General features: G+C 37.1%; 1 protein-coding gene across 2 annotated transcripts in view; it reads left to right on the forward strand.

Moving 5' to 3' along the window:
- Positions 1 to 977: 977 nt before the first annotated feature.
- kcnip3b (Kv channel interacting protein 3b, calsenilin) overlaps positions 978 to 12021 on the forward strand; it is a 42089-nt gene continuing 31045 nt past the window's right edge. For both annotated transcript variants that reach the window (XM_042000342.1, XM_042000343.1), the window contains exon 1: positions 978 to 1090. In XM_042000342.1, coding sequence (XP_041856276.1) covers positions 1085 to 1090 — 6 coding nt within the window. In that variant the 5' untranslated portion in view covers positions 978 to 1084. The remainder of the gene's footprint in view (positions 1091 to 12021) is intronic.

A 12021-nucleotide genomic window follows, 5' to 3' on the forward strand; every position in this document is an offset into this window, starting at 1 on the left:
GATGAATGAAAAATGCAAAATGTTGCTTTTGTGTGATGTTGCATTCAAACCCAGTTGTAAATCTCACAACTCTGCTATATTAATAAACAAAGCAGGCACTTAAAAAATTTAGATAAAATATTAATGGAAAGATATAGACCAAGAACACAAGAACACAAAAGAGCACAGAAACACAGACGTGTTTCAGAACAGACAAGGAAAGAACAGAAGAAAGAACGTTTCAGAAAGCTCAACAACAACGAACAAAACAAAATTATAAATCTAGATAGATAGATAGATAGATAGATAGATAGATAGATAGATAGATAGATAGATAGATAGATAGATAGATAGATAGATAGATAGATAGATAGATAGATAGATAGATAGAAGTAAGCAACAACAGCACAACAGAAAATATATTTTAGAAAATGCATTAATTCAGATATAAATACAAGAAAGAAAAAAAAAACACTTGACTGGATCGAAGACAAGAAAAACAGCCGTTTTAACATCAACCAGAGAGATGTTTCCACCAGCCTGGCAACCTAAACTCTAAAAATGACCTATAGCCGCTCTGCTGTATTAAAACGCCGACAGATATTTAGACTTTAATGAAGCCATTAGTGAGAGCTTATTAACTAACCTCCGTTACAAAGTGGCACTGCTGAGAGGATGAAAAGTAATGCTACAAGACGAAAAGTAAGACATACAGAAAACTCATTTACGTTCAATTTAAAGCTTTGTCTCAACCTGGTTTCCGTGATTTAAAAAAAAACGAAAGAAAACAGCTGCAAGACACTGATAATTCCTCATCAACATCTGCCCAGGTGTTAGTAATACATTAGCTTAATCAAATCCACCGACAGCCTGTTGGAAGTCCTCACGTCATTAGACTGTAAAATATGGATATCCACTTGCTTTCTCTGTGACCACACACACACCCTCTCCTCACCCCCTTCGTGTCTCTTCTTGTATGTGGATGTGTGGATGCGCACATTCCTTCGCATCCAGAGGAGCGGCAGTCGGAGGTTGAGGGTCCGCGCAGAGAGGACACACTCAGCAGAGCTCAGCCATCATTGTCACCGTTACAACACAGGAAATCATGCAGGTAAGGAACAAATATTTATTGCTGTCTTCCGACAATTGAGATTATAATAGTTGCAGGTGGAAAAAGAAAAGAAAAAAAAAAAGAGGCGTCAAACCAATCAGCCTGGATCTGTTCGCCAGGCTACTTGTTGTCATTCTTGCTATTTTTTATCCTCATCTTTACACTCCCCCGCGAGCCTCATCGACTCATTTCCTTCCACTTTTTTACCCAAAGCTGAGTTTTGGAGTGAAGTTATGTAATTGTGGCTCTACTGGAAGCTGCATGTGGATGAGACGCGTCGCTTTTAGCGCGCAGCAGAAATCCTGCGGACACCAAGTGTCACTTCGCATCACGTCCCCCAAGCGCGACTTTCCTCCCACTTCCCCATCTTTTTTACTGTGGGCTGTATTAGTGGGATTTTTAACTGTGTGATTTAGATATTTGCGCCTGACTTAAAAATCTGTTAGTTGTCCACATCTACAGTTTGGCTCAAATTCTCATTAGAGGAGTGAGATTATGTTTGAAATTGTGCCTATGCGTGTTTTCCTCCTCGCTGATGAAGCAATTTAGGGGTTTAGTCTTAAGTAACAAGCAACGCTTGGGTCTTAATATGATAGACTGTATAAAACCAAAACCCTGTGTGCCTCCCAGCTCTTTGCTACTCTCAGTGCTCTCAGACTGATTTGCCTCTGGTGGAGTTCCCCATTGGATGACTCTTTCTTTTGAGCTGGTAAAAGGGCAACCTGTTACCACATGCAAACTAATTCCTTTTTAGGAGGCAGAACAGCTCCTTTTCACATAAATACACCAGAAGCTGCAGTGAATGTGAACTGTTTTTTTTCCCATCCATATGAATTGGAGGAGACCTGGACAATGGCTTCTGAGGCAACCAGCCCCCAGGCACAAACCATGTTAAAGGGCTCCACAATTGTATTGAGAATTACAAGGCCCAAAAAAAAGAAGTCTAATATACCATCCACAAAATTTACAGATACAATTTGTAGTTTTTGTGGATATTCAGCTTTGTGTCACAGATGTTTTACATAATTCTGTTGTTTTTGCAGTCCTTCCATAGCTCATTATGGTGGGGTTTTTTTTTGTTTGTTTGTTTGTTTTGTCTCATTTATATAATTTTGTTTCACATATTGATCTTCTGTAATTTCCATTTTTTTGTTTTTCAGTTTGAATTCTTTCTCATTTCTCCATTTTGTGTGACGCTTTGGTTGTTTGGCTTTTTGCTGCTGTTTTGTGGTTTTATGTCTCTTCCATTTAATTCAGTGATCTCATCACAGATACATGACGTACCTACAGCGGGCTGCAGCAGCTTCCATTGCACTGTTGATGATGTTCACATCTGTCACAATGTTAATGCTTCACATAACGCAACAGTGCTCTTCATAAAACAGCTTCCAACCAAAATTATTGTCATTTAACGATTCGTAACCATAGATTGTTTCCATATGTATTTTGAGGGCAAGAGCAGAGCCTCTTGACTACATGAGCTCCTGTGCTCAGTCAGCATACATTTCACATAAACATCCCCAAACTATATAGACACACAGCTCTTACTTGTGAAATGCTGGTAAGAGTACAGCCAGCAGAATGAGGTAGAACCTCCTTCTAGCTGATCATCACAGGTCAGTCCGTAAATTTGTCAATCAATCAGATGAGTATAATCAGATGGATTGCTGAGGTCTGGAGGGTTTTAGAGGGTTCGTATCGTTTTCCTTGTCTATTCATGATTTTTCTTATGATCATACTTAGTCCTACTGGTATATGTACCAAAGAATTCAGAAAAATGTTCATATCAATTTCAAAAGTGATGCAAACTATTAACTGAAGATGTTTAGTATTGAATTTCTGACAGAAAATATAAAAGAAACAAATTTTAATGTCTAAATGATAAATTCTCACTTGTCATTAAACACGTTGCCACTTCCATTAAAATGTTTGGCAGTTTATTTTAACATTAACAAGTAGGTTAGATCCAAGTCAAACTGAACTCGTTCAGTTTGTTGTGACCTTTGACATCCATAAAATTTCTTTACATGTTTCTCTGAAGACCAACATGCAGGTGTTTGAATAAAATGGTGTTAAAAACATCTGGGTGCCTGACGTTTTAGTATGTGACTCGCTTCACTTTATTATTTAATCTAATATGGCTGTGTGATAAATATGGGATTTAGCCGTATGACTCTCATTCTGAGTCATATTCAGCAGCATCAAGGTACCTGTCAGAAGAAGTAATGCTGAATCCACTCTGATGTGTTCTTATATAGCTTGTGAAATCATTATATAAGAGATTTATCATCAGTTTGGAGAATGCTCCTTTCTTTTCATGACCTCTGTGTTGAAAAACTGAATACTTTTGATATTACCCGCTCCTTTGTTCAGTGTTTTGTTATGGTCAACACAGACTTAAGATAAAAAAAGACAAAAACAAAAGACAAAAAGCGTAATTAATCTGAAGAAAATCTGTTGTTAAAAAAGTCTTAGAAACACACCAGTGAGTGTATAATCCTTCATTATGATGAACCTGGTTGCTGTAACTGTTGTTGCAGTCACCCACTATTCTGGTCTGGTCAACTTTAGCTACTTGTGGTTTTATCTAGACTTTTTAAAACCAGATGAAATTATTGTTTATGAAAACAGTATTAAGGAGATGTAAGAAAAACACATATATATGTACATTTAGATTAAGGATATACTAAAAACACACATCTTTTAGTCTAGACAAGATCTCATGTGTCTATGTTCTGATATCTGTCTTTTTAGTAAATAATTATTTCTCTGCAAAATCTAATTAGACCCCCTGCTTATTGAACCAAATATGCAATTTAGTTACGCACCACAGGAAGGTAACAACATATTTTGTTTAGCTGAGGCTTGATTAAGGACCAAAACAACTTTGTTGACTGTAATTTGGATTAAAATGTCTGCTTTTTTTCATTTTTGATGTTGGTGACATGTTATTTGTTGTTATGGCTGGGATGGTTCAGGATAGCTTGATATCAGACATGTTGTAATTCATAGTCAGTTACTCTCCATCATTTAAGTATGCCAAAATACAGATTTAGTCAGATTTTTAAGAGTAATAAAAACAAACTAAAAGATAAGACAATGTGGTGAATAGATGAAATGAGTGTAAAATAATTCTTTTTATGAAGGGGACCATCCTAACAACCGATTATTTGGCTCGCCCATGGTACCGAGGGACAGGCCTGTCATGTTGATTACCTTGTTAGATGTTATGATGTCCTCAAAATATTTGGGAAAATTGATACTAGTGTCATTTTGAATTGTTCCTCACATATAAATCATCTTGGGAAGAAGCATAAGTGAGAGCATGCACACGCCATTTCAAGACAATATTATGCTTCTGTGATAATTAAATAATAACATAATGATGCCTACTAACACTTACATTAAAAGTTCCAGACAGGACATTTTTTTAAAATTAGCTTATTTTTGCAGGTTATTTAAATCTGGTAGAACAAGCTGGTTAAGTCCTTTCCCATTGCCAGTAGTAATGTGTTTACCCTCAGCACTCTGACGTCCACGCTATTGGTCTGGTAACTACTACAACGTTTGAGGGGAAAAGCTTGTAACTATGACAAAATGAAGTGATGACTTTCCACCGTTCGCCTCATGCTGTGTTTGACAGTCATTTCTGATAAGCATGACTTTCAGAGATCAGCTAAATTTTTATATTTGATTGGACCATAGACATTATGGTTAGTAAACATGTGTTTCTGTAAAGAAAACAGGAACAACGTGCAACATTCTCAGTAAAAAAATGTAGTGTGTGCACCCAAATCTTATGTTTCCATCAATTCCTAATATACTGAGAACCAATTAATGGCCATGACTACTGCAGAGTTATCTGATGCAGGGCTGAGTTCACTTCAATACCTTAAACTTAAAAGACAGATGTAAATGGGTGTTTTCACATTTTTTGTTCAGTGTAAAAAGAGCTTTAGGTAACAAGACTGGATCTAGTGCTGGTTACTAGTAGGAAACATTTGTCACCAGTAACAAAGCACCGTGTTTGTTTACTAATCCCTCCATTCAGAGATTCTCTCCAACAATCTTACAGCTCTGAAAAGACCACAGACAAAATTCCTGTAGTAATTTTGTTGCATTTGCTGTAACAGATAAAACTATTCTTTTTCAGTTAGTGAACAACTATGGATTTGAATTAGTCTGTCATTTCTTGACCTATTTAGGTATGAGCTGAACATCAGACAAATATGGTATATATTTTATTTATTTAAGTTACTGAATGCATCAAATTGAAATTTGGGAATTGTACTTCTCCAGGTAAGTGACATTAATCCTTTTCATGACTGTACTAAAGTCACAGAACTGACGTCTCACAGTGAAGGATTATATGGTGGACTTTTCCTTTAAGACACACAGTCTAATGTAACAGGTTTCCACAGGGCAGCATGTCAATCAGGGCAGTCAGTCTGCACAGATCAGTGACGCCACACCAGACAGGCTGACAGTAGCGTGCACATACACACACACGCGGGATGCTTTGCACTGCACCTGATATTGTGTCTGGACCCACCTGTTAAAAAGGTGGAGTGATTGGTAGATTTAGGCTTATTAAATAATTGAACAGCTCCAGTAACTCTATCCTTTGAAATGGGAACAGGGATGGGCACTGAACATTGCTGATCCAGCTTCTACCGCCAACACAGAGGAGAGGCATCCTTCTTATCGCAAAAGTGCAGAAAATGACATCTGAAAACCTTTCAGGAAATGATTAAAATAACCAAATGTTGCTCAGGTCTTTATTTGATCTATAATAATAGTTAACTTTTCTGTAAACTACTTAAAAAGCAGGTAGCCTACAGATATCTGTCCAACCCATCAAAAGCCACTTTCTGAAAATGCTACAATAATATCAAATCCTGTTTGAAACTAAAACAGTTTGAGTAGTTATGATTAAGTTTTTGTGATGTAATCAGTCTCATTAGAGAACAGTATTCAATTTCTCAACAACGAGACCTACTCTTTCGGACTGAGATTGCTTTGAGTCTAACTCACTTCACATAAACAGTTATGGCTCTTAGTTGATGTCACAGTTTCCTCACATGGTTACAGAGGCAGAGAGGATAATCAAGGCATAAGCCTCGCCATTTGCTAACTTTTCTCTAGATTTGGCTGAAAACTGCTACCCATGAAATCTAAGAACAGTTTTAAACGACTCATTTTTTGCAGACTATTCAAATTAATAACAACAAATTTCTTTAGCTGTAGGAAAATTCTGCACAGAATTAAAAATTGGTTTCAAGAAAATAATTTTTTGGATGAAGATTGTTCAATAGAAGACATGAAATTAGTAAGCATAAAGACACATAGCTGAATCTATGCATTTGGATCAAACTGACAAAGTGAAGCTATCCGATAGTGTGAAGTGTGTTTGTGTGTATTTTGAGGATAAGAGTTGTTAATTGAAACATAACTAAGTGCATCCCCAGAGTATTAATTCTGTGTCCACATGAAGGTTCACACATCAATATAATATTCAATCCTTCTCTCTCTGCTGTCACACACACACTCACACAGCGTGCGGTCCATATGGATGTGTTGTCCTCCCACAGACACACTGATTTGCACCGACAGCCATACTGAGAGGCTCAAGCGCTCAGGACACAAATAGTATCGGCCTTCGACCATCAGCTTGCTCACATGTTTTCTCCATCACATAGCTGACTACACATGTACAGCGATGCTTCAGCTTACAGTAAAGGTTACTGTTCGGCTCATGTTTCATTCAGCAAACTGAAAACACATTGTGCTCGTTTCTAGCCTCGCATCAGTCTTCATCGTTTTTCTGTTTGTTTTTCTGAATGTCACGTGACATTTTTATGTCTTTAAAAAATGTATTTGCATCTCATGTTGTTTGTTGTGACTTTGATTTTATCAAGTTTAGACAAATGATTTCATAAGAAAAGAAAAATCTCACTGCATGACTGATTTTGAATAAAAGACAGAAACTGTAAAAATATTTTATTCACTTAAATCAAACTATTTCCCAATAAATGCCTTTATCATCTGTTATCATGTGAGAAAAGAAAATAACATGTTTTTATTCCCAAGAAATGATGTAATTACCAATATGTGGCTCACATTAAATTGCCTTGCATGATTACTTTAAATATTCTTCTTCCAAAAGTCTGTACTCTGAAAGAAGTAATCCCAAAAAATACATATGAAACAGAAGCAGCTACAAAAATTCAATGGCCACACCTTCCAGGCGCCAGCATCGCTGCCCTTTTTTAACCCCAGCTGGGATGCAGTTGGACAAGAACTAGATAAACAGTTAATATAGTATGAGTACAAATGGATGATGAATATAACACAGGTGTGTAGCAGTCAATAACTTAAACCAGGTATGAAACAAGAACTCAAGCAAAACTAAACAGAATGCACAAGAGAGCAAGGACAAAATAAGCAGGAATTAAATTAGACAAGAATACAGAGCTTCAAAATCTAAAAAACAAAGTTAAAAATAAAGTACTGACACAAAGAACACAATGAAAACCCTTAAACTAAAACACCCTGAGTACATGTGACCTAGTTTTCCTGTCTGACAGCTGTGTTATTGATTATTTTTTAAGCATTAGTTTTAAACACGTTCCTGTTTTCAGCTGCTGATTGGTCAGGTCTTTCATTTTTTGGGTTTATATGCATTTAAACAAGTTACAGAACTTGTTATTTAACTTAGAAACTGTCAATGATATAAGTACCTCCTTAATAATATGTTCAAAATAACATAGTTATCTCACATACAACTTCAAAAAGTATTTTGCTCTCCAAGTACCACCTTTATGGCTGACGTTCAGATATATTAGAAGAGACCTGCACTGTTCTATTAGACACATGTCAGACATGAAGCAAATAATAACGTCTTCAGCACATGTTAGCTCCAAATGAAAATAGTATTTACTGAGTGGTGGTAGCCACTATCACATTGTAAAAGGAGCATATTACTGGAACTGGCATTTAAACTTTATCACACAATTCAATTGTAACCTCTCAGCAAGGTCCCTATAAAGTGTTTGCCTTCTCACGTGAGAACATTATGTATACAAACTAATTTATTTGAAAAATATCTGGTTACTTACCAATCCTGTTAAAGTCGACCAATAAGTTAGAGAGTGGCGAACCTGTAACCAATGAGCCTGATGAGAAGGATGCGAGCATCAGTGTTGGCTTCAGTCTCAGATTTGACTGCATCCATGCTTCTGTGCTTCGTTTTAATGACAGCAAGTGAAGAGAAGCCTTTCTCACAGAAATATGTTGTCGAAAACGTAAATGGTAAACAAAACAAAAAAAAAAGCATAATTTGTAAATTAGTGCCACCAGTGGTTGTGTAGTTTTAGACCAATGGACATAGTTGTTTACTGTGAAATTTCATTTTGTAGATCAGTGTCTCTGAGATGAATTTTGATGGCTGCTGCTGTTCTGTTTTTTCTCTAACAAGTGTTTTGGTAACACTCATTTCACTTTTTTTTTATCTTTGTACCAGACACTATCACTGCTTGTCTACAGGTCAAAGTGTCCATGGCCTGGAAACTGAACCCACATTGTACATATCCTCACAGCAAGAAGGGTCCAAGTTCGGATCTTGGCTGGGTTCTTTCTGTGTGGACTTTAAATGTTCTCTATGTGCATATGTGGGTTCTCTCATATTACTACAGGTTTCTCCCAGTCAACCCCTGGAGTGAGTGTGAGCTTACATGGTTGTTTCTGATGGACTGTACCCAACATCTCATTAGGTGGCAATTGGGAAAGGCGCCAGGACCGCCTGCAATCTTAGCCCTTTGCACATATTGGTTGACACCCTGCATTAATGTAACACTAGCTTGATATTACTGGCACTTAACAAGGTGTCATCATGACAGCAGTCTGTGTTTCTGGCCCATCTCACCTCTATTAACACACACACACACATACACAAACACACACTGGAAATTTAATTAATGAATGTAATCCTTCTGCATTAACTTGGTTGATTATCTATTTAAAATTGATCAACTTGCATCCCCTAGTATGGATAAAATATCTGGATACATTTTTCATGAGAAAATGGAGGATTAGTTCTCTTTTAGACTGAAACACCCCAGAATTTTAAGTATTCATCACTGTTTGTACAAACTGATAGCAGAGCTAGTCTTTTTAGACTAAACACAGATGACAGAGTTCACTGTTTGACTTTTTCTATAACTCTTGAAGTTAATTTTCTCTGTTAAAGATCTTTTTAAAGATACACAACACCTTTTCATTTTCATGCTGCCAATAGCTTTTTAATTGCAGGGATTGTTTGGGAAAACTTCTTTGTTATGTTATTTGTCGATACAGTAAGTGTGCCATCAAAATGTGCAAACTCCCTGCAAGTAACTTTTTTTAGTTTATAGTTTTTATATAGTTTTTATAGTTTATACCTTCTAGCTCTGCTAAAAATCCTCCAGTGGGTTGTATAAGGTTTATTTCTTTACTATTTAGTGATTTTCTCTCTTTGTGTCGTCAGCCCTTGTCACTATGCTCATATTTCGACTTCTTATCTCATTTTCCTTCATTCTCCATCATGTAAGCGTGCACAGCCTCACCGAGTCTAAATCTGCCTCTCTCCTGAGCAGATCCCAGTTTGCATTTCTCCCTCACCTGGAGAGTAGCCGGGTGACAGGTGACATGGTGGAAGAGGTGGGTGGAGTGCTTCTGTGGTGGAAAAGGAGTGATTGACGGTGAAATAAATTGGAATGAATGAAGAGGTGACGAGATGGAGCAATTGAGGACAGGCTTGTGCAGACGTTCAGGGACACAATAAATATTAATGTGGGCTGCTAATGACATGGCTTTTGTTTTCCATTTTATGCACCGTATATGTGTGTGTGTGTGTGTGTGTGTGTGTGTGTGTGTGTGTGTGTGTGTGTGTGTGTGTGCGTGTGTGTGTGTGTGTGTGGTTATGTTTGTGTGTGTGCATATGTTTGTGTGTGTGCATGCGTGTGTGTTGACTCAGTTTCATGCTAAATCAATCAGGTTGTCTTTGAAATGTTGTCCTGTGGATCAATTAGATGTTCTCAGAGTTATATGGATTGTTAAACAATACACAGAGAAGTGTGTTGTGATGTTAAAATTAAATGATTAGTCGTAGAAGAAAATATTTGATTGCATCTTATTCTTTGGTTTTCATTTAATGGTCAACAAATTACTACTAAGCTAAGTATCTAATGAATAGCATTTTTTTTATGACTGACATGTCAGCTCAGTCCAACAAGAAAACTTACATTAAGTACATTTATTCATGTCTCCAAATCAAAGGATCAAATTCCATGGTTAGAAATCTGAAGGTTGTTTCATGTAGAGCACCCATCTGTATCTGAGAGCTAAGATACATTTTTGTCCCTCATCAAACCATAGCCTTTCAACTTGGTTCTTAAAGTAAAATGTAAGTATGGAAGTACACAATTTAAGATAGAGCCTGTGATTGGGTAATGCCTGTGGCATTCTGTTCTTATAGAAATGGAAACCATGTGCTGTACCTGCAAAAGCTGTGATTGGACAGTTGCAGTTCTGGAGGTGGTTGGTATCAGCAATCAGCTTGGTGGGTATACTGGGTCACCAGCCCTAAGGGTTGTTGTGTAAACAGTATCACAGAGCTGCAACATGGGTACACATGTGGGTGGTTGTTATATGCATAACAAGGGGAAGAGTGCATGTGTTTACGTATGCAATTTAATCTTAACGTATTTATAGTCTCATAGTTTGGTGTACTTTTATATCTCACTTGACATTTTTCTATAGGAGGTACTGTGGATATATCTCAGTTGAAGTATGAGTAACATTTCATTTTTCTTTTGTCTTGACAAGAACAATAAATGTAGTAATGTCACAGGTCATACAATAGCTAATTGAAAGTCCATCCATTCATTTTCTATACAGCTTATTCCAATTCAGGGTCACGGGAAAACCGGAGCCTATCCCAGCAATTAGCAGGCAAGATGCACACAGAGAGACAAACAACCACTCACACTACAAACATGCATGTCTTTGGATGTTGGGAAGTACCCACAGAGAACCCAAGCATACACGGGGAGAAAATGCAAACTCCACACAGAAAGACCACTGTTCAACCCCCCCCCCCCAACACACACACACACACACCACCGTGCAGCCCTAATATTGATTGAAAGTCAAGCGGGAAAAAGGACATCTTTGTATTAATTTTAAAGTTTTATGAATTGGTTTGTTTTATTAGTTCTGAAGTACATTTCTATGAATGTTTAAATGTATTTTGAACTTGGAAAAGCAGACACACCGAACACATTAACCCCTACCCCGTGAGTTTGCATCACGCTGAGAGAACATCCAAGAGCATGTGAGCAGGGCCATTAAAGCAGAACATCAGAGAGAGACATAAATGTATCTCTGCTGTGGCCTATCTCTGATCTCATATTAATGGAGACACCTTCTCACTGATACAACATTACAAGACTACACTTCTTTCCCTGTCTGACATCTTTTCATCAGCTTCATCTCCTTCTCCAGCAGTGTCTTCATATTCATGAGCTTCTCAGTGGCATATGACCATAATATGAAGAGCAGTGATGCATTAAATGTCACATTGTTTGTGCAATAAATGAGTGGAAATTGAATACCTGCAGTGTATCAGATGTTTTGGGTGACCATAATTATGAACAGCAGGTTGCTTATCCTCCAAACACAAAGGTTTATGTAAAAAATTATTTGTATTTTAATAATATCAACCTTGCCCATGTACCCATGTTGTATCTGTGAAAGTACAAAGCTTCCCAATTAAAGTGATTAGTTTAAACCAGTTTTTAGTAACAGTAGTTCATTACCTTGTACTATGAGTGTATACACAGCAAAACTTCACTTTCACCCTGTTAAACTGACTCTAACTGTAAAAATTCAAC

This window comes from Melanotaenia boesemani, chromosome 11 (assembly GCF_017639745.1).
Source record: "Melanotaenia boesemani isolate fMelBoe1 chromosome 11, fMelBoe1.pri, whole genome shotgun sequence".
Classification (NCBI taxonomy): Eukaryota; Metazoa; Chordata; class Actinopteri; order Atheriniformes; family Melanotaeniidae; genus Melanotaenia; species Melanotaenia boesemani.